The 27,201-nt window shown below is 46.0% G+C and overlaps 1 protein-coding gene across 3 annotated transcripts in view; it reads left to right on the top strand.

Moving 5' to 3' along the window:
- Positions 1-27,201, top strand: part of CCDC12 (coiled-coil domain containing 12) — an 88,917-nt gene that overhangs the window by 48,766 nt on the left and 12,950 nt on the right. For all 3 annotated transcript variants that reach the window (XM_038391893.2, XM_043509777.1, XM_043509778.1), the window contains exons 2-3: positions 3,309-3,379; positions 25,236-25,315. In XM_038391893.2, coding sequence (XP_038247821.1) covers positions 3,309-3,379; positions 25,236-25,315 — 151 coding nt within the window. The remainder of the gene's footprint in view (positions 1-3,308; positions 3,380-25,235; positions 25,316-27,201) is intronic.

Genomic DNA, 27,201 nt, shown 5'->3' with positions numbered 1-27,201 from the left:
AACTTTTCCACAAAAAGCCAACTTTAGTAGAAATGATGGCTTCTTGTTGATTAGAAAATAAAAAATTATAACTAATTTATGTCAATCTTGCTGATGACTTTCCTAACAAAGAAACGTCCACATATTCACAAAGAAAAAACAATTGGATAGATAAATTACCCCAGAGGAATTGGCTTTGATCTGTGGGGGGAAAAAAGTCAGCAACCTCAGTCTGTAGCAAAATAAAATAAAATTCCTTAATATCTATTTCAGTGGTACCTCACATCAGTCAGGTTTAAAAAAAATATAGTGTGTGAATTGGGATAAAAGTTGGTGAAATTGTGGTGAAAGAGGTATAGTACACCTGTCTGGTTATTAGAGAATTTTGGGATGTGCTGCATAATGAAATATTATAAATTGTTGGATATTTATTACTGTGACCGGAGTCCCAGGGGAGCCAACTGAGGTCACTCAATTAGGGTGAGCTGCAAAGAATGGGGCAGATAATCCCCAAAACTCATGGATATGCCAATACTTAGATTTACCCAAGCCAACACAAAACAGCTTCTATAATACCTCACTGGTTACCAAGAAGCCAACAACACAGTTCCCTTAAAGTAACCCAGCCTTAGGCCTCCACCCAGACACCCAAGTCAAATATGATGAGGATTAATGAAAATCTTATTCATCATAAAAGAAAGTTCTACCAATCCCTAAAGATTGGACACATTACCTCCCAGCTTAATGAATATTCCAGGTTTTACCCAAATACAAGTTTACAGCCAATTCTTCTTAACTAAACTAAAATTTGATTAAAACAGAAGAGAGAGAGTGTATTGGTTAAAAGATCAATATACATACAGGCATGAGTTCAATTCTTGAGAATGAATTCATAGCAGAGATAGTGAGCTTCGTAGTTGGAAAGAGTTCTTTCAGAAATAGTTCATAGGTTATAGTCCAAATGTTTATATTCAGGGTGGTCCAGTAAGGACTGGGATCTCAGCCTTACGGCTTAAACTTCCCCTGCATGAAGCATCAAGCTGGTCTGAGATGAAAAGGATTGGAACCCAAGGCATCTTTATACAGTTTGGAGTCCTTAGGCAAACAGTAGGCAATCACGGGGATACTTTGAAGTGGACCTGTTTCCCAAGTGTCACCGGTAATTTAGCTACATGGATTTACATAAGGCAATTTATTCATTAGGCAGTCTATCAGAAACTTTTAGTGACATATAGATAATGACATTGTTTCACCCAAGGTTCATCTAAATGTTAATATTCCCCTTTGATCTCTGAATTAATAGCTATAGTGACAGTCAGGAACTGTCTGTTTACATGGCTAATCATTAAACAAGATATAAGTAAACACACACAATTTAGTATCACCTTTAATTTCTAACAATATAGGTTTGCATTTCAAAGTTCTAGCCTATCTAACATGGAATGGCCCTAATTACTACTTACATACCTTTCTAACATATTTCTAAAGGTTGAACCTGGGTCAATTATCCTGCCAGTTGCTTAACCCTTTCTGGCCAGGCATCCCACTTTGGATAAGATTTGTTTCAATTATATAACAGTGGCAGCAGCAATGATTTGCATGATTTTAATTAGATAACATCACAATTACCAAATGATTACCAAAAAGCCCAGGAGGATTACCAAATGATCCTTCGATAATCCTCCTGGCGGAATTGGTCAGGTTCAAAGAATTAATTTCACGTCTGCTAATAGCCGCTAGGTCACTCATAGCGCCTCATTGGAGGGGGGAAAGCCCCACATTAAAGGAATGGCTCCAAAAATATGGGGCATTGTTATGGAAAGAATAATGCATCAATATACTCAACAAAACAGAAGAGCCAATAAACACTTAGATGTTTGGTTACCATTTATTGATTATTCAAAGTACATTCCCCTGCAAATAAATATTAGTGCATGTATCCAATTTTTTTTAATATTAAGGTTGATGGACATGGCTGGTTTGATAAATGAGTAGATTCCGTAGTTGCACTCACTACAATCACCAGAAAACACAGCATGGCTTTGGAAGGTGACTCACCCTAATATGAATAGGGACTGGGAGTGGATCGGTCATTACACTAAGTAAAACTATTTCCCCATGTTTGTCCCGCCCCCCACTGTTCCTCAGACGTTCTTGTCAACTGCTGGAAATGGCCCACCTTGATTATCACTACAAAAGGCCTCCCCCTCCCCCCCGCTCTCCTGCTTGTAGTAACTCACCTTAAGTGATCACTCTGGTTACAGTGTATATGGTAACATCCATTGTTTCATGTTCTCTATGTATATAAATCTCCCCACTGTATTTTCCACTGAATGCATCCGATGAAGTGAGCTGTAGCTCACAAAAGCTTATGCTCAGATCAATTTGTTAGTCTCTAAGGTGCCACAAGTCCTCCTTTTCTTTTCACTCTAATATGGTAACATCCTACTAAATAGAGATTTAATTATTCCATTACTGTGTAATGTTTCTCTTAAAAAAAGATAAGCTCAGTGTTGTAATCATTAATGCTTTGTTTCTGATTTACGTAGTAATGATTTGGAAACCTGCTGAAACTTTCTACATAGTTATTTTAAATGATAAAGAAGTCCGCAGCTGCTTGGAGCCCTGTCTAAAAGCAGCGCGCTCCCATTGTTGCTTTCACTGGTGTAGCTGACCCATTGCTAGCAAGCGTGGGATATGTTTCAGAAAGCAGGCTAGTGTAAACACAGCCTGGTTGTATGCTAGGGAATAATCCTGCACTCACAGGGAGATGAACATAATAGGACTCTTCCTATCTACATGTAGCTCCCTTCAGATCCAGTCACTATCACTTCACTTATTGGCCAGAACAGAATTCACCCTTCCCTCCTAGCCAGGAGAGCCCAGGATCCAAACTCAGTTCTCCTCCCCAACCTTGTGACTTGGTGAAGCCGTACACAGCTGTTACCAGTCTACTGCATTGTCCTTTGCCCTACAATGCCCTACAATCAACATTACTCTGTCGTTTGAAACAAGGTTATAATTCTACTGCAGACCAGGTCTCTGAGCTTAGAATTTACCATGGCTTGCTGTTCGCTCACTGAATTGGCTTGGACATCCAGAAATAAGGAGAATATTAGTGAATTTTCCTTGTCTTTGGTGCAAACTAGACACAGTGAAAATTGCAGCTATTTTTGCCTAAAAGCAAGTCAGATTTAAATTGTAGAGAACCGTGGTATGCATAGCTGTCCTGGGTCCTCTCTTCAATGTGGCTCTGGTGCCACTCCATTCTTTTGTTACTGTGCATAATTCTGGAAAGTAGAAGCTTGACAAACTTTTTCCTTTTGCAGAATAAGGACAATGGTGAACCTGAGAATAAGCAGTTTAGAGAAGATGATGAAGAGGATGCCACCAAACACAAGTAATTTGTTTATTTTTCATACTGATGTCTCTGACTATGTGTTGTCTTTGTGCTGCTTTCCATGGTTTGCTAATTAGGATCCTTCCTTGGCTTCCAGTGCCCAGATATCTTAGTGTGAATTTACTCTCTCAGTGAAGATTATCTGACATTGAGGGAACACAGCAAAAAAACACAGACAGTGTAGCCCTAGCAAAAAGGAAATTATCAGTAAGAAATTTTCCATTTCAGACACTTTAGGAAATGCAAACAGGCCTTCTGTTTGGGAATAACTTTGTGGGTATGTCTACACACCAAAGGAAAAGCCGTGGCTGGCCAGTGCCTGCTGGCTCGGGTGCTGCACTGTTTCATCGCTGTGTAGACTTCCGGGCTCCAGCTGGAGCTCTGGGACCCTCCCACTTCACAGGGTCCTAGAGCCTGGGTGCCAGCCTGAGTCCAGACATCTGCACAGCAGTGAAACAGCCCCGCAGCCCAAGCCCTGCAAGCCCGAGTCAGTTGGCACGGGCCAACCATGGGTGTCTAGTTGCTGTGTAGACATACCCTTAGGGACTGACACACAAGGGGACGGCCATCCCAGAGGGAGGATTATCAGAATCTGAACACAATTTAGCCTTCTTCCATGGTTATATCTTTGTCTCCTCCTGACACGCCTTAAACATGGAGTTATTTTTGGCACCCATGAGTGAAGGCCCAGAGACCAAATGGGGCTTACATTAATTGTGGCTTGCTGCTGTTCTTTCCTTGTAACTGCATGGTGTAAAGACAAAGTTGATCAACTGCAGGCCTTTCTTGATGGGAAAATCCACTGACTCTATAGTTTGTTTTGCCCCCAGTAAGTATTTGCAGGTCCCAACAGAGGACTCAGGTGGGGTGGGGGGTTGAATTTAATGCGATCAAGGGAATGTTACGTTCTTCCTCACCATCTGGCAGTGCAGAAATCCCCTTGCTGGAGAGCTGCATTTGAACTGCTGCTTCTGCCCATGAATCCTTGCTCAACGATGCTGACAGGAGCAGAGTGACACTCTTGTGTCCCTGGTCTGTTTCAATTCTGCTGCGGAAGTGCTGTGTGCAAGGACTGCCCGGGTGTCATTCTGCATTGGTGCTGGGAGTGGCTCTTGGGATGGAACATGGTGAAGAGGCATACTTGTGCATCAAACTGTTCTTGTACCTGAAAGGGTAAAAGGGCCCTGCAGAAGGTAAGTGAGCTGACAGGCTAAGAGTTGAAGGTATAGAGCTTGGTGAATAATGAATGAGCTGCTATTACATTGCAGCCCTCTGTCACGTGATATACTGAGTGAGCAACAAGATGATGCAGCGGATTGCGCTGTGACTAGATGTGTCAGATCTTTGGCATCTCTGCCATACGAGATGGCATTATTGTGTCATCAGTGATGCGTTCTGACATCCACATCCTGGTTTATAATGATATTAATGTTCTCTTTGGAGAGCCCTAACAGTGATGTAAAAACAGCCTCTCTTGACTTTCAGCCCTATAGTTCCTCCCTTTTAAATGTTGATGTCTTGTCAGGCAGCGCAATGAGGTGCTCGAACTGTGCCAGAAGTCACATTGTTTCATACCAAACGTTCAGCCTGTGTACTTTGGAGCTGGCAAACCACCTTCTCCTCCAGGGACTATTGGAAACTCCCATAGTCTCCTGACCTTTGGCTGGTGCCATAAAGGCCAAAGGGGTTTTCCACTTGCGTACAGTGTCCTTGAAACTTCAGAGTAGCTGTACAAGAGAAGAAAGCTTTAAGTGTGACACCAGCTGCTCCCTGTCAGAAGTCCATTATGTATCAATGGGCCTAACTCTGCCCACAGATGCATGCTCGGGACTAGGTCAGTGGGAGTCGCATGGGTTTTTGGCTTTTGGAGGCACAATTTGTTGGAAAAAGAGTAAAGTTTGCTTTCTGTAGCTATTATGATCCAATAGATTGCAAGATCCTTGTGTGTGTCTGTCCAACTACTCTCTCTGTTGTCAGGATCCAAATGTAACTTTTGCAAGGCAAATTAGAACATTCTCTTCTCTGTAGTGGATGTTTGAATCTCAAATTCAGTTTTAAGTGTTCAGCTGATAGAGATATTAGCTTTGCAAATAAACTTCTTTGATGTACTTAAGAATTTCACTATTGGCTCACTCCTTTACTAGACAAATATTCTTTTAAAAATAGGGGTGGCCTACGACTCCAGGAAACTGATACCTTGCTTTCATTCTAGATTTGCATCTTCCAGTATTCAGTGTAGCAGCCGTGTTTAGTCTGTATTTGCAAAAAGAAAAGGAGTACTTGTGGCACCTTAGAGACTAACAAATTTATTTGAGCATAAGCATAGTGTCTCTGAACTACCCCAGCCCCTTGAAACAGGGACTAGTGTGTGTACTGCCATAGTGCTTGTGAGTCTGACTCGTCACGAAAGGTAGGCTGATCAGATTGATCCTGAACTTGAGAAGCAGTAGGCTCTAGAAATCAACGCTTATGGGACAGCTGCTAGCTGTATCATAGTTAAGGTTGTAGCAGCATTTCTGTAGCACTGTAGAGGCAATGCAGCAGGCTAAGAAAAACCCTGTTGTCTGGAGTTGAAGACAACCAAATCTTGATCCAGGCAAGTGAATTGTAATTGTCCACTAAAAAATCTTGTGACCTACACTTATACCCTGGATGTATTGTCTAACCAACGTGACTGACCTGAGTCTGAAAAAAGAGAACCGAGCCGCCAGCTTTGGTTTCCTTGTGAAAACCATCAGAATAAAATTATTTAGTTACCTGCTTCCTCACCAGCTTTGCTAAGCTCCTTCAGGCTGTCTTTGGCCAGGTGTACCTCCGGCTGCACTTGTGGTTGGGAGAGAGGATAACATGTTGCCAATAGTGTAGCTACCAGGTTGCTATATGGCTGAATTAATAAATGCAAAGTAATGCATATTGGACAGCATAATCCCAACGATGCACACAAAATGATAGGGTCTAAATTAGCTGTAAACACTCCAAGAAAGAGTGGATAATTCTCTGAAAACATAGCCTCAATGAGCAGCAGCAGTTTAAAAAAAAAAAAAAAAAAAGGTAACAGTGTTAGGAGCCGTTAGGAAAGGGCTACATAATAAAACAGAAAATATCATCATTCCACTATATAAATCCATGATATACATACACCTTGAGTACTGCATGCAGTTCTGGTTGCCTCATCTGAAATAAGATATTTTAGAATTGGGAAAAATACAGAGAAGAGCAGCAAAACTGATTTGGGGTCTTGAACAGCTTCCACATGGAGAGATTAAAAAGACTGGGACAGTTCAGATTGGCAAAGAGATGACTAAGAAGGGATGCGAGAGAGCTCTATAAAACCAAGACTGGTGGCGAGAAATTGACTAGGGAAATGTTATTTACCCCTTCACACAACACAAGAACGAGGGATCATCTGATGAAATTACTGGGAAGCAGGTCTAAAACAAACAAAAGGCAGTACTCCTTCACACAACACACAGTCAACTTCTGGAACTCATTGCCAGGGGATGCTGTGAAGGCCAAACATTGTAACTGAGTTCAAAAAAGAATTAGATAAGTTCATGGAGGATAGGTCCATCAATGGCTATTAGCCAAGATGGTCAGGGATATAACTCAGTGCTCTGGGTGTCCCTAAGCCTCTGACTGCCAGAAGCTGGGACTTGATGACAGGGGATGGATCACTTGTTAATTGACCTATTCTGTTAATTTCCTTTGAAGCATGTGTCATTGGCCATCTTCGGAAGACAGGATACTGGGATAGATGGACCATTGGTCTGACAGTATGGTCGTTTTTATATACCGCAAAGAATGTGGCAATCATCTTTTTGTTGAATAACTCTATTTAAAATCCAGGTGACCATTAGATAAGTTGCTTTAAAGAGAATTTTTCTAGCCCATTGGATAACTGTTGCACATGTGCTACAAACCTTGGAGAACCTGAACTGAGAAGATGGTTCCCGGGCTACAAGGCATTCGCCTAGGACTTGGGTGACCCAGGTTCAAGTCCCTCCTTTGCCATAGACTTCCTTCCTTGTGACCTTGGGCAAGTCATTTAGTTTCTATGCCTCAGTTCTCCATCTATAAAATTGGAGATGACAGCACTGCCCTACCCACATGAGTGCTGTGCGGATAAATACATTAAAGATACTGAGGCACTCAGATGGTACTGGGGTCAGATGAGTACCAAAAGGAAAAAGATACTTCTGTGTTAGTCTACAAATCCCACCAAACTGACCCTCCTGGCTGGGACTATTCTGGAGTTGTCACTGTGGTTTAAATAGCACGGAAGACTTTTTTTAAAGCCGTACATATAGTGCTTCAAACCCTGGTAAATTCTTGCAGGGTTTTCTTACCTTTTTAGTGGGGCTACTTTCAAAGAATCTCTTCTTTGTATATCCCTCAATGCGAGGATGATGTCTGCCAAAGGAGTTTATTGGCGGATATTTAGGTGGCTGAGGTGCCCAATTCGTGCCCTGTAGATTTTCAGTTGAGATCTGAGAGGAGACATAGTTGTTGGCTGGAATGTTGTGCCCTTTCTTTCCTCCTTTGTCACTTCTCTGTCTCATGAGCACGTCTGTTCTCCTCAAAGTGGGCTGTGGCTTGGTGTATGGTGTGACGCCACTGTGTTCTGTTCCACACCGAGCCCTCCCAGTTTGTTGGGTTGATGCCTCCCTTTTTAAGGTGTACTTTCAGTATGTCCTTGAAGCGCTTCTGCTGCCCTAAATTTCTGATAATTTTGAGAATTTCCAAGAATTCTGATTTCCAAGAATCTATGATGCTGGTTGACATTTCTGAGCCAGCCTGGTAATTGGAGCAATTCCCCTTCTGCTGTGATAAGTCTATTTAAACAGTTATGCTTTGAAGAGTTCTTAACCGTAAGCTTCAGCAACTTTATTTTAAACCATACAGTATAGACAGAAAAGCACTCAACATGCACTGTTCTGATATTTGCTAGTTATCAGTGGCCAATTCAATTGGGTGTTTTTCCATTTTCCTGACAAACTCTAGGCTAAGGCCTTGTCTACACTTGCAGATGTAGAGCACCAGGAGTTAAACCAGCCTCGGAGAAAGCAGCAGGGAAAGCGCTACCGTGTGTTCACACTGTCAGCTGCAAGCGCAGTGGCATGGCCATATTTGCAGCACTTGCAGCAGCATTTGGAGCAGTGCATTATGGGTAGCTATCCCACAGAGCACCTCTTCCCATTCTGGCACTGAGGCTTGTGGGAAGGGGGAGAGGGGGCGTGGGGCATTCTGGGTCCTGTCCCAATGACTCTTGATGCATCACTTTGCAGCTCTGCAATCCCTGTGCTTCCATCCACATTTGGCACCATCTTTAACAGTTTTTGTACTGTGCGCTCTGTCTTCCCTTTCGGTCTGCGGGAATGGATCCCGAACTGCTGAGGAATATGCTGATGGATCTTGCCAGCATGTCACGAGTTGTTAAGTTACTCCTTAAGCTACAAAGTGACAGTGAGGAGTCCGACGGTGATGTCGACACGCATAACGCATACAACATGAAATTGCTTATGGCATTCATGGACATGCTCACCACCATGGAACGCCACTTTCGGGCTTGGGAAACAAGCATTTAGTGGTGGGATCACATCGTCATGCAAGTCTGGGATGACGAGCAGTGGCTGCAGAACTTTAGGATGAGAAAAGCCACTTTCATGGGACTGTGTGAGGAGCTCGCCCCCATCCTGCGGTGCAAGGACACGAGATTGAGAGCTGCCCTGCTGGTGGAGAAGCGCGTGGCGATTGCAATCTGGAAGCTGGCTACTACAGACAGCTACCAATTGATGGCTAAACAGTTTGGAGTGGGAAAGTTGACAGCTGGACTCGTGTTGACGGAAGTGTGCAGGGCCATTAATTGCATCCTACTCAAAAGAACTGTGACTGAGCAACGTGCGTGACATTGTGGATGGCTTTGCACAAATGGATTTTCCTAACTGCAGAGGGGCGATAGATGGCATGCATATGCCAATTCTGGCACCAGACCACTTAGCCACCAAGTACGTTAATCCGAAGGGATGTTTCTTGATGGTTCTCCAGGAGCTTGTGAATCACCGTGGGCGTTTCACGGACATTAACACAGGCTGGTCTGGAAAGGTGCATGACACATGCATCTTTCGGAACACTGGCCTGTTCAGGAAGCTGCAAGCCGGGACTTTCTTCCTGGACCAGAAGATCATTGTGGGGAAAGTCGAAATGCCCATTGTGATCCTTGGAGACCCCGCCTAGGGTGAGATTCTGTGGCCTGCGCTGTGCAGGAGGTCGGACTAGATGATCAGAATGGTCCCTTCTGACCTTAGTATCTATGAATCTATGAATCCTTTAATGCCATGGCTTATGCTACCATATATAGGGAGCCTTGACAGCAGCAGGGAGAGGTTCAACAACAGGCTGAGCCGGTGCAGAATGACTGTTGTTTGCTTTTGGCCATTTAAAGGCCCGCTCGCACTGTCTGTATGAGAAGCTGGACCTGGCCGATGACAACATCCCTACGGTTATAGCCGTGTGCTGTACCCTGCATAACATTTGTGAAGAGAAGGGTGAAAGCTTCACTCAGGCATGGACCGCTGAGGTTCGATGCCTGGAGGTTGAATTTGAACAGCCAGAGAACAGGGCCATTAGAGGGGCCCAGCGCTGGGCCCTAAGGATTAGGGATGCCCTGAGGGAGCAATTCAATGCTGAAAGCCACCAGTAATGTTTGGTGACCTGCAGGGGAGTGAAGTGCAGTGGTTCCAATGCTAGCAGGCATCTGTGTTTGCTATGTATGATGCACTGACAAGCAGTACCTGTTGCTTTCCTGGGCTACAGTATCTTTTACTTAATTCAATAAAGAATGTTTCCAAAACCAAAAAAATCATTTATTGAAAAGAAACATAACTGCTGGAGAAACACACATGGCATGACACATAGGGGAGGTGATGGGGGGGGAACGGAACAATCACGGATTTGCGTATGTCCTGTTATCATGTTCAGCCTGTCTGTCGAGTAACGTGCAATGAGTGCTGCACTTCAGGCTGGCTAAAATGCATGGTGGTGGAGGTTGAGTGCAGTGGGTAAGGGTCGTAGTTTGCAGGGCTGGGTGGTGAAGCTATAGGTGTTGGAGGCAGCTGGTGAAGATACAAAACCAGGTATAGGGGAAAGTAGGTTGGTGGTGATGGGGGCGCAAGGGAAAGAGTTTTGGGACAAAAGGTGCAGGGGGGGCAGGTGCGGATCTGCTCCATAGGTAGTTCTATGGGCGCCTGCATCAAGTCCGCTTGGCGCTCCATAATGCTTAGGAGCCACTCCGTGGTTTGTTGCGGGCAATCCGCATTCTCCTGGCAGACCCTCCTTTCGGTCTCCTGCCACTCCTGTACTTTTTGATGTTCAGTAAGGGGCTGCTGCATGACTTCTTGCCGAAGGTCTTCCTTGCTTCTTCACGGCCACTTCGTGATTCTGTGCAGCCTTTCGGCCATTGATAACAAGGACGGCTGGGATCTCAAGATTGCATCTGTAAAGCCAAAATGCTACATTTTACAGAGGCACCATTGTTCACACTTGACAGAGCAACGATTCTGCCGATCTTAAAGACAAGCACAGTGCACACAATAGCACAGACTGCCTGTCCCAAGGCAAGTGCTCATAACCCACAAGAGCCCCAAAATGGTGAGTAACCACAGGGGCAGGGGGGACTGATTGTTCCAGGGCCATATTGTCCTCTGGGGTTCTGTGCCTTGGGGAGAGCCAACAGCTGCAGGGGGCCCCTATACTCACTGTCCCCACATTTTCCACAGGCTGGGTTCGTCCTGGAAGATATCTGGCTCAGCAGCCAGGGTGACCTGGGAAGCAAGGGAGGGTCTTCTGCAACAATGCGGCTTCCGCCCTGGCTCTTATGCAGCTTGCCTGTGTGCAGCAATGGTTTCTCTCTCTCTCCCCCCACCCCCATGGCACGGTGGCGAGCATATGTTACCCTTACTGGGACAAGGAGCATGATAGCTCTGCCAGGGAACCTGTGCAAGCGGATTGCCCAGCTTCTGCATGAGACTTTCGATGAGATCACTGAGACCAATTACTGCCATGTGAGAGAGCACGTCAGTGGCCTATTCTGCATCTAGGCATGCACGCAGCCCTAACCCTTCATTCTTTCTGCAACCCTCCTCGCCCCAACAGTCCGCGCCCAACAACTCCCTTCCCAAAATTAAAAGCTGCTTACTGGGCACCTCCTCTGCTGTTTGTTCTTCCCCAAGCACTGTCCCCTGCGACTGGCTACCTTCCTCCTGGCTTGAAAACCGCTCCTGGCTGCATGCCTCCTGGCCATCCTCTGGCTCTGCCCCCCCCCCCCCCCGGCACCCTCGCTCCTGCTTTCCTCCTCCTGCCTTGTTGCACTCTGGGCTGCCACAGCCTCTGACGTGTCCATGGTGCTCTTCGGCATGGAGGTGGGGTCGCCCCCACTATCTCATCCAGCTCTTTGTAGAACCGGCAGGTCGTGGGGGCAGCACCAGAGCGGCGGTTTACCTCCCGCACTTTGTGGTATGCATTCTACAGCTCCTTCGCTTTAACCCTGCACTGCACCCTAGTTATGGCCCCTTTCTATCATGGCCCTTGATATCTGCCCGTAGGTATCGTAATTCCTACAGCTGGAGCGCAGCTGGGACTGGACAGCTTCCTCCCTCCAAACACTGATGAGGTCCAGCACCTCGCCATTGCTCCATATTGGGGATCGCCTGGCGCGTGGAGGCATGGTCCCATGGAAAGATGCGCTGAGAGCACTTCACGCCTGGCTGAGCAAACAAGAAGGGGACTTTCAAAATTCCCGGAGAATTTAAAGGGCGGGTCTGACGGTTGGTCCCCTGAGGGCAGGGCAGTAGACCTCAAAGTGATGGCCAGAGTGGCTAGAATAGGCATTGAGAGACACTTCCTGGAGGCCAATCAGAACACTTTAATAGACCAAGGCATCCACACTGGCACCGCGGCACTCCAGCTGGGGTGCAGCAAGCTCTATGCTTCTCATGGAGGTGGATTCCAGGGGTGCTCCAGCCCCGGAGTCCAGGTGCTCTACAAGCCTTGCCAGTGTGAACACCTCAGGAGTTAGGGTGCCCTGGGCTGATTTAATGCGCTCCAACTCGCAAGGGTAGCCAAGGCCTAAAACTTTCTATTTCTCCTCTCTCCTCAAGCTTTTGTGCTGCAAGATACCAACACAAAAATGAGTGCTGAATAGGCCTCTATACAAAAACGTCAAACCCATGGCAATTCTTGCGCCCATGCATCTTTAATTACCAAACTTGACTCTGGTGATTCACCTTGAACATAGTGGCAAAAGGAGCGTGTGTGTTTTATTTCCCACTTTCTCCAGACTGTTGATCAGGAAACAACAGTTAGGATCAATTGTGTGCTGTCACTCACATGCTCGGATGTCCTGCAATTGCAAAGGATGGGTGTGGGTGGACTTTGACCCTTCCTATCTATCACTTTCTGTGATTTGGAGAAAGCAGATTACTTACGTAAGGTAGGGGCAGTTCTTGCGACTATTGATCTAATACCTCAGATTCCCATAAACTATCATTCACTGTTGATTTAAACCTCCACCCCATGAAGGAAATGCTCTGAGCTTGGAAATTATACTGAAGTTCTGCAAACTGGGCTTGTGGCTCTTGAGGAATGTCAAAGAATGCATGGCAGGGAGGGTGGAGAGTGAAAGGAGTGACCTGTGACTTAACCAGACATGCTAGCAATTAAACTTCACAAGGCTGTAATTAATCCGCTGCTGGCATTTCAGCACTTAGTCATCCTTAAGAATTACAACTCCACACAGTGCTGCTTGCAGAGAATTGATTTCCTGGGAGGAGTTGCAGGAAGCCAGGGCTGTGAAGTGCACTCTCCCCTGGTTTATGGCAGGATGTCATGGGTCAGGTCAAAACAACCAGTCTTCAGATTCCATACACAAAAAATAACATAGCAAACCTGCCTAGCAATAGATTGGAAAGGAGGAACAACAAGGCAATATCAGGAACAACTTCTATGCAAATACAGTTCCTTTGTGCTTTGGAAGGTGGTACCTATTTCTTGGCTATTGTAGTTACTTTTCTACAGGGGAGACCACTGTTGCTATATGCAGGGGTAACATCTGACCCTTAATGATGGTATGTGTTTGTTATCCCTGTGGACACATTGTTAGTGACCTGTTGTCCTGGTAGTGAGAGTTGAGCCTGTTGTTGTTATCCTGACGTGGCCTAGTGTGGGGTCCTTGACTGACATCTTGACATTATCTTCGTCCTTTTGTTGCCAAGGTCAGAGCATGTGCCACCTCCACAGCGCTCCCACCTGCTGCCATTCCTGGAAGTGAGGACAGACTCCAGTCTAAATTCCACTTACGCAATTGTCCCAGTGCCTGAGTGGCTAGATAAGGGGATAAAAAGCAGTTGACTCTTCCCAACCTGGGTAAAACCAAAGTGAGGCTGGTAGAGAGGAGAAACATTTTCAGGAACTGTCAGGAGTTTTGATCCCTCCCTCTGAGGATGCCTATCCTTTGATGGTCAAGGTGGGGTTTGGCCGTCATGTCCTACAGGATTCAGTGCTACTCCTTGATACCCCAATAGCAGTAACCAGCAGTGCTGCTTCACTTTTGAGGCTAGCTGGATGTGCCCCCTTCCTTCAGCTGAGCACCGAGTCATAGCGATACAGGCCTCCGTCCAGGAGAGATTACCGCCACAGGCTCTACCTGGGTTTTATGGCTAAGGCCCCACAGAAGTATTAGCTGGTCCAACACACTGCGTCACCTGCTAAACAGAGACTGACTGCACATTGCGCTGGTGCTTCACACTGCATTAGTTCCCTGTGCAATTCCAAACCTGTCCTTGCTGTGCCAAGGCAGTCTTTCTTAGAACCCTCTCCCCACTATCCACCATAACAGCTGCGATCAGCAGGGACAATGCCGCTGAAAGACCCTAGCGTGGAAGCATTCTCGGCCAGCGCTGCAAATTCTTGACAGCAGACTCTTGGCTGTCGCATTCCCTAGCAGCACAGTTTATGATCTGTTAGTCTTGTCACTGCTGGGGTGCTACTCGAGTTCCACGGCGGCAGTCTCTTTGCACAGAGGTTCCCTCCATGCCTGCAGAATGGTTGGTAGCGTGTGTCTGAGACAACCAAGCAAGGAAGCTGTTGTAAGGGATGGAGGATATGTGGTCCTTTTCAGATAGAATTGTGGTGATTCATAACTTGGGAATATGGCCCCTAGATGCAGTGCTGATTGCACGCCTTAGCTAGGGTCAGGTTTTGGATTTTGTCTATCAGGGCAGCTCATTCTGTTGTGCCATGAAGCTGCCAGGCTGGCCCCAGTTTTGCAATTCTTTGGGTAGTTCTAAATTTGTTTTGTAATTGGTGGTTAGATTATTTGTATCCAGTTGGAATGTGCCCAATAATCTGGCCAGGCATCATGTGGGACTTAGTGGGCACGTGGCACCTGCATGTGCTTGAAGCTCTTCTACTTCAGCCGAGTGCAGCAGCATCTAGAAATGGCCGTCTCCCCTTGCTCACATGGTCCTGAGGAGTCCCTCTTGAGAAACCAGACACCTCTCCAGCCTGTGTTGTTTTGGGGTATGACAGGCTAATGATGTGTTTGTTTTTTTTTTGACATTCCACAGGTGCCTAAAGGAGCCCTAGGCAGAGGCTTGGGGAAGAGAGAATGTGCTTCAACACGCTCAGTTATTTTAGTGAAAGCAGGCAACCTGCAATGCATGGCAACACACTAATTCTGAAGTTAAATTGTCTTTGAGAAGGAGGCGGTGGGGAGCTACTTTTTCCTCTCTTCGCTTCTCGTTCCTTTTCTGCCCTTCGTTGGGTAAGGAATCCAGGCATGATGGGAAAGAACTGCACCATTTTAAGCAGACAATAGTTTCTGGACTTCTGTGTTGGCAGGTCCTTTAGAGATGCATCAGCCTCCTGCCCAGGGAGGTGGTACTGTGGTATAGCTCTTCTCTTTGTGATTGGACAAGAGGTGATCTCAGCCAGAGGAGAGATCTTTTATTTTATTTTTAATGGTGGTGTAATATACTCTCAGAAAAAAATTCTTGGTTGCTATGTCAACAGAGCAAATACAGCAAATTCTCTGCATGCGAATATGAAGGATGATAAATAGAGTAGCTTGAAATTGTAAGAACCCTTCATTCCAAGCCAGTCCACTGAGAATGAGGGTCAAGGATGGATGGATGGCTGCTAGATCCAGAAATACCAAAGGAAGTAGGTGATGGTAGATATGAAAGTGTAATCTTGAAAATGACATGGGAAATGGGTTATAAAATCAGGCTGAATGGGAAAGTTCAATAACAGGTAGGGAGGAAAATCTTGGCACCTTCCATACTACGACCTACAAACAGCACCCCAAGAGATAGGAACATAGTTTTCCTATTTTATACATGGGTAAGCTGAACCAGAGAGAGGTAAATTGACTTGCCCAAGGTCACACAGCAGGTTAGTGATGGAACTGTCTGTAGAAATAGACAAAAGCAGAAAAGTTCAAGACTGTAAAGCTATAAATTCTTCTTTCAGAAATACAGAAACCTTTGTCCAAATGCCATAGACGTATTAAACAACTGTGCCTGTAAAGGTTCAAATCAGAAGTGTTTAAAAAAAAAAAAGGGGGGGGGTGGCAAAGAGACTCCAGAAGAACCAGGTAAAGAGATCAAGGCAACTTACATAATTTTTTACATGTTGAAGTAGAGAGTCTGTGTGTGTGACTGTGGGCTACCTAGACCAGGGGTTTTCGACCTTTTTTTCTTTCTGAGGACCTCGCTCACCCTCCCCCCACCAACATGCTATAAAAACTCCATGGCCCATCTGTGCCACAGTAGCTGGTTTTCTGCATATAAAAGCCAGGGCTGGCATTAGGGGGTAGCAAGCAGTGCAATGGCCTGGGGACCCATGCCCCAGGGGCGCCCACGAAGCTACATTGCTCAGGCTTCAGCTTCAGCCATGGGTGGTGAGGCTCAGGGACCTGGGCTTCCGCCCCATGCAGTGGGGCTTCGGCTTTCTGCCCTGGGCTCCAGCGAGTCTAATGCTGGCCCTGCTTGGAGGTCCCCCTGAAACCTGCTCGAGGGCCCCTGGGGGGGGGCCTGAACCCCTGGTTGAGAGCGACAGGCCTAGATCACCCAGGGGTAAGTAATGGTTGAAGTAGCAGAGGAGTATTCTTTTATATCAATCTCTTCTTTAGAGGACAATGAGGATTTTCCATTTCAAGGGCACTTTTTTTTTTTAAAGCAAATTGGAGTGGCTGTAACAGAAATTGAAGACTATAAAACGAAGCTATGGAGTAGCTTGGGAAGTTAAAGTGCGGTGAATAATCAAAACCAGATGGTATTTCTCTGAGGCTTCTGATGGAAATGACCTGAAACAGCTGAGATACTTAAGAGGACATGCAGGACTTCCTTAAACATAGCAACTGTTTCCCAAGAACAGAAAGCCACTAACATGGCACTTGTGCTTCAAAATAGGAGCCAGCTGGCGTCTTGGGCATTATGAACCATTGAGCTTTGGCTGTGGCTTGGGGGAGCCAACACACCATCTTGTTTGTAGTCTTCATCTGGCATCTAGAGCGGTAAGACTTGAGGGAATGAGTGTGTGGAAAGAATCTAGAAATGTCTAAAATTTTGTGAGCTTTCAGAATTGGAGGAGGAGGGGTGGTTGGCAGAAAGACAAGCCAGTGGGGGATGGCTTCTAAACTATGCAGGAGCAGAGCCCTTGCAATATTTAGAAGGTCTATATAACTGCTACTTCCTACTGCAAGCTTCCCCTTGCCTTCCCTCCAGTAAAAAGTGCTTCAGCACCTTCTGCCCATCCTGCCTTTTCAAAATGCTAACAAAAATTACTCTTCACCTAAAAGAATACACTTGAGTGTTCTAGACAGTTGTTCCTCGCTCCTAACCTTGTCCTCACCAAGATGTGAATGTATTTCATTTTGAAGCATTCTAGTTAATAAGAGTTCAAGTGGCTGCTTTGTGATAGCAGCTGGAGCATGTGATGGGCTCTGCACCTGAGGAAGTTGTTCTCAGAAGATTTCCTGGCAAATTACAGCACACTTCTGACGGGCACGAGGAGACGGTATGCAAAAGCATCACCAAAAGACTTTGAAAGCCCATTTATTAATTGGGAGACAATGTTCACTGCGCGAAACACTCAATGCTGTTAGTGAAAAGCAAACAAACTGGAGAAAGCACTTTGTAAGTATCCTCTGTTTGCATCGAGCTAGTTCTTCACATCTTATAGGAATTACTCTTCAAACTCTGTATTGATTGCAAATGCCAACTGCATTTTTACCGTGCAGCAGTTCCAAGTACCAGCTGCATCACACCTGGGTGATGCTCAATTGATGCCTCAAAATGAGGTTGTGACCCCCTAAGGAAATCCTTCCCCAGTGGAGGTGCCAGTAGAACCAATGCTAGATGTAGTACAATGAGAGTCAAAAAGGGGACTTGTAGTGGAAAGTTGGTTTGAGGCTTAACTGCGATTCCATGACTCTGCTCTGTAGCGCAGATAAATGTAATGGGCATATTTGTTGCCTGTAACCAAGTGATCTAGACCTGTGCTTTCAGAAGTACCATGCCATGTGCTATTGCCCCATTAATTACTGTGCTGGCCATTTGGATGCTCAATTACTGCAGTTGCTCACCTGTGCATTCCCAAATGTGGGGTTTATGAAGTCATGAGGTAAGAAGCTGTGTTCTCTGGATAATGCTGTATTTCTGTTGAACTACAAAACCATTTGTACAAAAAATGTTAAAAACAGAGATGTAGTTAAAAGGACAATACTTCACTGTGGATTCTATTAGACCCTAAGTGACAGTCATGCCGTAAATTCGGTAAGAGCTTGCCTTACCCAGCTGCGCTTTGTTTGGTGTGAGTGATGGAGGACCTGGGCCAGTCTTGCCAATATGCCTCCACTCTGATGTTGAGGTGTCTTATGTTGCATCTGAGAAATATGTGATCACATTTATTAAATGTATCACAGTGCATGGGCCTATGCGGGAAGGAGTAAAGATAAGGAGATTCATTCAGTCTAAACATCCTTATTGTCTGACTTTTGATTCCTTACCACTGCAGCCTTAATATTGCATTAACAGGGTTTTCTTTTTTTTAGTAACTGGCAGAATGAATGATAACTTTTTTTTCTAGCATCTAAATGGCCATGTAGCATTGCTGGATGCTCTTAAACCGGTGTTGCCTTTTACCCCAGAAGAGGCTGCAGTTCATTGGAGTGCCTCCTAAATATAGGGCGTGATCCAAATCCCTCTGACATCAATGGGCGTCTTTCTGTTGACTTCAGCCAGATTTGGATCAAACTCGTAGTCTGAAGGTTTCAGAGTAGCAGCCGTGTTAGTCTGTATTCGCAAAAAGAAAAGGAGTACTTGTGGCACCTTAGAGACTAACAAATTTATTTGAGCATAAGCTTTCGTGAGCTACAGCTCACTTCATCGAATGCATGTGCTTTGTGATCTGTTTTTGGGGATGAAAGAGTGCTAGAGAAATCAGTTACCTTGACTTTGCTCTCTCCAGCCTCTGTAAGCCTTTGCTTTTCAAGGTAGCCCATTAAATCCCCCCTCTCCTAGTCTATTCATTTCCTACAATAAATTACTAGGTTTGATTTGTGGTACCTTAGAGACTAACAAATTTATTTGAGCATAAGCTTTCGTGGGATGCTCCGATGAAGTGGGTTTTAGCCCACGAAAGCTTTATGCTCAAATAAATTTGTTAGTCTCTAAAGTGCCACAAATCCTCCTGTTCCTTTTGCGGATACAGACTAACATGGCTGCTACTCTGAAACCTAGATTTTGATTTGGCATCACGCTACCTCTTTGCCATAAAACATTACAGATCATCAACAAGGAGCCACGGAGTGAGGGTGGGCGGGCAAGAAGTCAGAGAGTGGGAAAGACTAACATAAGCCAGCTCTGTCTCTTCCTGATGAGCGCTGGAGCTTTGGGTATTAACTCCATAATCCATGAGCACCTCTGGGAGGCAGCTGCCAGGAACAGTGGGCACTGATAATTACAAGAGGCAGATGCGTGGCATTGTCTTGCATTGAACAATTAAAGGGATCCTTTTTTGTTTGTTTCAAACAGTCGTGAGTGAATTTAGTGAGGGACTAAAAGCCATGGCTGGAATTGGGTGTAGTACATCTAGGCACTGAATAGTTTTCTGCACCTGCAGCATCATTGCTGCCCTTATCCCAGGCCCCTTACGTGGCTCTGCTGGTGCACCTCAGTCCTGGCCCATGGCGTTGCTGCTATCTCAGTCTTGAGCAGCACCGAACAAATTCTGCACTTGCTATTTTGTCTCATGGATAAATCTCCATCGGAGGCTAACGGTGATAAAACCACCGTGTTTTTGTTTGCAGTCTGACATGGGATTTGAATCCAGTTTAGTGTCAATGGGCAAAAAGCTGTTTTATTACTAAACTGCGTTCCTGCCTGTTGGGGAATCAGATTTAAACCTTATTATCTTTACTATGCTAGAGCCTCCTCCCTACCTGGTCCATGTGCTGTGTATCCCCAGATGGAGAATGGGTTTAAGGCTGCCAAAGCTATGCAACACCGAGGGCTGCAGGGGCAACTTGCCAGGAGCCCAATTGGCACTGCCTTGTCCGCAGATCAGTTCACTTAACACACAACTCTGCGGCCCTGGGTTGATATCGGTATTAATAGAAATGGTTTGTGTAAACTTCACCAGCAGTAAAACCCTACAGGCTGATCACCGTGGCCCTCGCTCTGTGTTCACAAGGCATGGGGCAGCCAGAGGCCCAGCTGAAGTTCTCCTGGACACGGTTGGAAAAGGTCTGTTTTTCTCCAGGATCCCCCCTCTTACTTCAGGGTCTCAAACTCCTCCATTGGAGAGGGCCAAATGAGGGTTTTAACACTGGTAAGTGGGAGGCGGGGCCTACAAAATTAGGGTCACAGATGCCTCTTGAAATCTAGCAGCGAATAGGAGGTTTGCACAAGGATCATAGAACATGGCCTTCATGTAGCTTCTGCAAGTTGCTCTGCGTGGGCTGACCCTTTCGCTTGCCTAGAGAAGCTTGCAGAACGGGGGCCTTAGGAAGTGAAGTGCGGGGGGCAAATACTATGCTGAGCGCTTTTAGGACCACTGCTGCTTTCTGCCCTTTGTTTGGCCACTTGTCCAAGCAGTTTCTCAGTCTGAGCACCTGGCTGTGGCACCTGCATACGCAACCAGGCACAAAATTCTACATGGTTATTTGGAAATCTGGCTTGCCAGTACCACAGTTAGGCTTAATGGTACCACCCTATTGACTTGTTTGCTCTGAGCTATTGTTTGAGTGGCTGAACTCTGGAAGTCTGCAGTTGCTTACACTCAGTTAACAGGAAAACCTTCTTGACATGAACTAAAGTGACTAAGAACTTCTAAATGAATGCTTCCATTCTGCAGAGTCTGACTCTACTGGGTTAGTGAGAGAAACCCCTTCAGCATAGCATACTAGATCGGGCCTGTTGGCCAAGTGTCTAATAGCACTGCCTGACATCCAATTACCTTCTGGATGAATTAGTTATTGATGTTTTCTCCAGTCTGGCAACAAAATTCTGCTTAGTGGGGACTGTTAATAAAAACATAAATAAACCTGAGATGTTTGTGTGAGGAGCACTGGGGCCTTGTTCTGAAAAAAAATAAATAAAAAAAAATTGATCAATTATTTGGGACCAGAAGGAATGAAAGGAGCATGCCAGCTAGCAGTTGTTGAAAGGAATTGGCTCTCCTGGTAGGACTCGATGATAGTAAATTAACCTCTATTGATTAAATTCCTCTTCCCACGCAAGCACAAAAAGGTACATTGCAATGGAGAGAGATGGGGTTCAGTGGGCTGAGAATAAGATGGGAAGCTAGGTGCTCTCGATCCTTATTCCGATGTCTGACACCACCCCTGTGACCTTGGGTAATACATTTCACCTCTCTGCTTCGGTTTTCCCTACCTATACACAGTATACTCCCGTTTATCTGAACCTCTGTGTTATCTGAATCTGTTCCTTGTCTGCCTTCCTGCCTCTCTTCCTCCCCCCCCCCCCCAACAACTGCCCATGTGATACCCTGCCCAGTGCTGGCATTTAAACCCCTAGTGAAAGCCCCTGCCCAGCTGCTGGCATGAACCCTGCTGCCACCTGTGCATGCACATCCCCACTCACTAATCTCTTCCCTCCTCCCCGCCCCTTCGCCACGGAGTTGCTCTTCACCTGGTCAGTGTTGTAGCTCTCACCCTAGCTTATGCAGAACCAAGGTGCCCAGCTCCCTCTTCGACGCAGCCTCTGTGCTGCTCCCTGGGCGGCCCGAAGGAGCCAATGCTGGGGCACGCGTACACCAAGCCTGGGTGCCGGGGAGTCTGCTGCTGTGTGGTTACTGTACATGGGTAGTGACAACAGCTAAGGCTGTACCCTGTCCAGCTGTTTCTGACTGAGGGAGAGGACTGGGGTGAAGTCCTGCTCTCTCCATTATCCAAATGGAATCCATCTTGCCTGTGCTATTTGGATAAATAGCAGTGTATTGTAATGGGGATAAAATTCCCCTGGCCTTGGGAGTGGGGGAGGGAGGGGGAATTGAAGATTGGAAAGCCCTCTGGGAGGTGATCAGTCAACCATGATAAGCCACTGCTCTTAGTGATTGCTGCTCTGCAGCACAAAGGGCTAGTTCTTTGTGGGGCGTGGGGTACCTGGCCACTCCTGCTGACTTCAGTAAGTGTTGAGTATCCTGACCCTCCTGGACCAGAGCAATCAGCCAATGCTGCCTTCATTTTAACCTTAGAAATCTCAGTAAACCCACTAATCACTCCAGGCTCTGGGACTCTGCCCTTGGGAGTCCCCAAGATGCTGCCCAGGGGAGTAGTTCTTGTCATCATAACACACCTGGCCCCGTAAAGTTAATCAGTCGCTTCCCATCCCCCCTCAGTTAAGTCTTTCCTTCATAAAACCAGCTTAGTGAACGGTTTCTCCCCAGCAGCTTTCCCAGCGCCAACGGCACCCTATAGACGTCTAAAGGTGAATTCCATAAAATCTGACTTGCATTTGACACAAAGGTAAAAATGTTTGGCTTCCCTTTGCATTTCAGGCCCATGCCAATCTCTGCTGGAATCTGTTTCTTTTCATCATCCTTGTTCTACCAGCGTCTGCCCAATGGTGGGAAAGTCGGTCTGATTCTTGGTGTTATGTTGTGGGGGAGATGGGGGGGACTTGAGATCTGGGCTCAGTTCCAGGCTCGGTCACAAATGTCTTGGCTAAGTCACTGAATCGCTCTGGGGCTTGGTTCCCTCTCTCCTGCTTATTTTAGATATTTCTGTGGCCCCCCTCCTCATAGTATCTGAGCACCGCAAACTTTCATTTATCTCCCCAATCCCCTTGCAAGTCCTGTGATCCCCATATAGTTGGGGAACTGAGGCCTGGAAAGACCAAGTGGCGCAAACAAGTCCCAGGCTAGCACCTAAAACTCTGGACTATATTTCCTGTCGCTGTGGGGGAAGGGGGGTAGATTCTCTCCCTTTCTCTTGCCCTCTGCCTGCTTTGTGTACGAGACTGTAAGCTCTTTGGGGCAGAGACCGGTTTTCAGTATGCATATGTACAGCACTTAACGCAGTGGGGCCTGGATGTTGGTTGGGGCCTCCTGCTGCTACCAAAATATGAACAAAAATAGAAGTGAGACTTCAAAAGAAACCAGTACTTTGAATCTGTGCAGTGCAGCTGATTTAGGGGATCTGTTTCGGTTCTACTAAAAACACGGGAAATTGGTTCCCAGTATCAGAACTGGCAGACCAACACTGTTGCCTGCTGGCTGGGTGGAGGAATTCATACAGTAGCAAGTGAAACGCTGCCCCTTTTTGTGTCACCAGAATGATTTCAGATTAAAACTGGCAATGGTGGCATACCTCACATATAACTTGCCTTTAAAGACAGAGGTCCTAGCATCCAGTGGGAAATGGCCTCTGTGTTAAAACTGGCCATTAAAAGTTGAAAAATCCCAAATTGCTCCATCACTGATTTTTTTTTTTCTTTTTAAAGGGGGAAAAAACAATTCAGTATTTATGCAGGATCTAGATGAAAAAGTGTTGTCATCCAATAAACTGCACAGCAGCAGTCAAATGCTCTTCCAGGACCATTCTGACTGATGCAAGTGCCTAACCAAGAAGTGAGTTAATTTCAAGGTTCATTACAAATAGAAGAGCCTGCAGCCCCTGAGGTCTTGCAGGGTAGGTATGAATTTCTAGGTATGAATTACTCTCCGGTGCATCATTTTAAGAAATGTTTTTTAGAACAGCGTGATTGGCTCCCACCCCTTAGCTTTTTCTCTAAGCCTCTTGTCCATCTCCCCTCCCCCACAATTTTTAATGCATTTTGCAGTTTAAACTGAAGGCCTTAAAGAAGCATTAACAATTTAAACCAATCGAAAGCTTTAGAGCATCTTGAACAGATAAACCAATCTAAAGTGTTGGATTGTTTTAATCTCTTAATTTGCCTTATGGGCTAAAATACTATTATATAGCACCAGCTGTTGCTTAGCATTGTTCACAAGCACATGAGACAAGGTCCCTGCTCCGAGATCTTGCCTTCCAAGGCCCTGATCTTGCAAAAGCATATGCAGATGCTTGCTTATTATTATTATTTGTCTGACTGTGGCACCAGGGAGCCCCAGTCATGGACCCCTACAAGATGATGTACAAGTAATCCCACTGAAGTAATGAGGTTACATACATGAATAAAGTTACATATGTGCAGGGTCAGGACCTCCATTAGCATTGAAACACCTAAAAAAATAGACTTAAACCAGAAAAAGATTATGGAAAGAACCAAAAAATGGACCCAATAGGAGAGGGGTTCGGCAGCATCTCTGGAACTCTTCACATCTGGGCCTGGAAAGAATTGGAAGGGTTAATGAACACACATCTCGATGCTGAGCATAGTTTCCCTCTGCCTGCCCACGCAGCCTGAGTGAAAGAACTCTGCACAGAAATCCACACTGCGTTCTCTTTGCATGTTGCTTTGCGATCACCTTCCATAAATAGCTGGTCTAAACACCCTGGATGTGAGGCAAACAAGGGCTCTTCAATTCCAATTAACCTTTAAATGATCTCTTACCTTGAAATATGCCATTACTTTCTTGCACCTTGACCTGATACCAGCTCTGTTGGCTTCAGTCACGTCAGCAATGGCATTACGCCACAGGTGAATGGACTACATTGTGGCTTTCCTGCTGGGAGAATCAAACCCGCTTGTTTCAGTGTAATCCCATGTGTATTGAAGCAGTGAAATATGGGCCCCTCCACAGCCAGGACTTCCCTATTGATGCACTGTTTGCCACAGAGAAAATGCTTGAGTAGGTGGCTGGTCTGTTGAATTTTCCTCTCTTCAAGGAGCAACCAGCCTTAATTGTGTCCATCTAGTTCAAAGTCTCTCTACTTATTTATTGATTATGAGGATGGAGCTAGGCTGTCCTCAATAGTGGCAGATGACCGAACAAGAAGCAATGGTCTCAAGTTGCAGTGGAGCAGGGTCTAGATTGGATATTAGGAAACAGTATTTCACTAGGAGGGTGGTGAAGCACTGGAATGGGTTACCTAGGGAGATGGTGGAATTTCCATCCTTGGAGGTTTTTAAGGCCCGGCTTGACAAAGCCCTGGCTGGGATGATTTAGTTGGTGTTGGTCCTGCTTTGAGCAGGGGGTTGGACTAGATGACCTCCTGAGGCTTCTTCCAACCCTAATATTCTATGATTAGAGAAAGTGAGAACTTTGGCTTCTGCATCTCTGTTCTTGTGCATGTCAGTTAAGATGGTGGCAGCCTGTTGAGGAGGATGTGCATGTATTTATGCTTCTCTTGCTTTCTCTCCTTCCTTTCTAGGGAGCTCAAGCTACGAAATTATGTTCCTGAGGATGAAGATCTCAAGAAAAGGAAGGTGCCTCAGGCCAAGCCAGCCTCAGGTAGGTGCTGGAGAGGGAGTTTTTGAGAGCTTGGGAAGGTCGTAACGATGCCTCCCCCTATTCTCCCAGGCAGGATCCCCTGGGAGAATAACGTGAGGGGGAAAGGAGTCCAGGAGAGCTGGCTGTATTTTCAAGAATCCTTATTGAGGTTACAGGGACAAATCATCCAAATGTATAGAAAGAATAGTAAATATGGCAAGCGACCTGCTTGCCTTAACAGTGAAATCCTTGCTTATCTTAAACACAAAAAAGAAGCTTACAAGAAGTGGAAGATTGGACAAATGACCAGGGAAGAGTATAAAAATATTGCTCGGGCATGCAGGAGTGAAATCAGGAAGGCCAAATCACACTTGGAGTTGCAGCTAGCAAGAGATGTTAAGAGTAACAAGAAGGGTTTCTCCAGGTATGTTAGCAACAAGAAGAAAGTCAAGGAAAGTGTGGGCCCCTTACTGAATGAGGGAGGCAAGCTAGTGACAGAGGATGTGGAAAAAGCTAATGTACTTAATGCTTTTTTTGCCTCTGTCTTCGCGAACAAGGTCAGCTCCCAGACTACTGCACTGGGCAGCACAGCATGGAGAGGAGATGACCAGCTCTCTGTGGAAAAAGAAGTGGTTCGGGACTATTAGAAAAGCTGGATGAGCACAAGTGTATGGGGCCGGATGCGCTGAACCGAGAGTGCTAAAGGAGTTGGTGGATCTGATTGCAGAGCCATTGGCCATTATCTTTGAAAGCTCATGGTGATCAGGGGAGGTCCCGGACGACTGGAAAAAGGCTAATGTAGTGCCCATCTTTTAAAAAAGGAAAGAAGGATGATCCGGGGAACTACAGGCCAATCAGCCTCACCTCAGTCCCTGGAAAAATCATGGAGCAGGTCCTCAAGGAATCAATTCTGAAGCACTTAGAGGAGGGGAAAGTGATCAGGAACAGTCAGAATGGATTCACCAAGGGCAAGTCATGCCTGACTAATCTAATTGCCTTCTATGACGAGATAACTGGCTCTGTGGATGAGGGGAAAGCAGTGGACGTGTTGTTCCTGGACTTTAGCAAAGTTTTTGACACGGTCTCCCACAGTATTCTTGCCAGCAAGTTAAAGAAGTATGGGCTGGATGAATGGACTATAAGGTGGATAGAAAGCTGGCTAGATCGTCTGGCTCAATGGGTAGCGATCAATGGCTCCATGTCTAGTTGGCAGCCGGTATCAAGCGGAGTGCCCCAAGGGTCAGTCCTAGGGCTGGTTTTGTTCAATATCTTCATTAATGATCTGGAGGATGGCGTGGATTGCACCCTCAGCAAGTTTGCAGATGACACTAAACTGGGAGGAGAGGTAGATATGCTGGAGGGTAGGGATAGGATACAGAGGGACCAAAACAAAATTAGAGGATTGGGCCAAAAGAAATCTGATGAGATTCAACAAGGACAAGTGCAGAGTCCTGCACTCAGGATGGAAGAATCCCATGCACCATTACAGAATAGGGACCGAATGGCTTGGCAGCAGTTCTGCAGAAAAGGACCTAGGGGTTACAGAGGACAAGAAGTTGGATATGAGTCAACAGTGTGTCCTTGTTGCCAAGAAGGCCAATGGCATTTTGGGCTGTATAAGTAGGGGCATTGCCAGCAGATCGAGGGACGTGATCATTCCCCTCTATTAGATATTGGTGAGACCTCATCTGCAGTACTGTGTCCAGTTTTGGGCCCCACTCTACAAGAAGGATGTGGAAAGATTGGAACGCGTCCAGCGGAGGGCAACAAAAATGATTAGGGGACTGAAACGCATGACCCATGAGGAGAGGCTGAGGGAATTGGGATTGTTTAGTCTGCGGAAGAGAAGAATGAGGGGGGATTTGATGGCTGCTTTCGGCTATCTGGGGGGGAGGGGAGGGTTCCAG

The sequence above is a fragment of the Dermochelys coriacea genome, chromosome 2 (assembly GCF_009764565.3).
Source record: "Dermochelys coriacea isolate rDerCor1 chromosome 2, rDerCor1.pri.v4, whole genome shotgun sequence".
Taxonomy (NCBI): domain Eukaryota; kingdom Metazoa; phylum Chordata; order Testudines; family Dermochelyidae; genus Dermochelys; species Dermochelys coriacea.
This window is presented reverse-complemented; position numbering and strand designations above follow the sequence as displayed.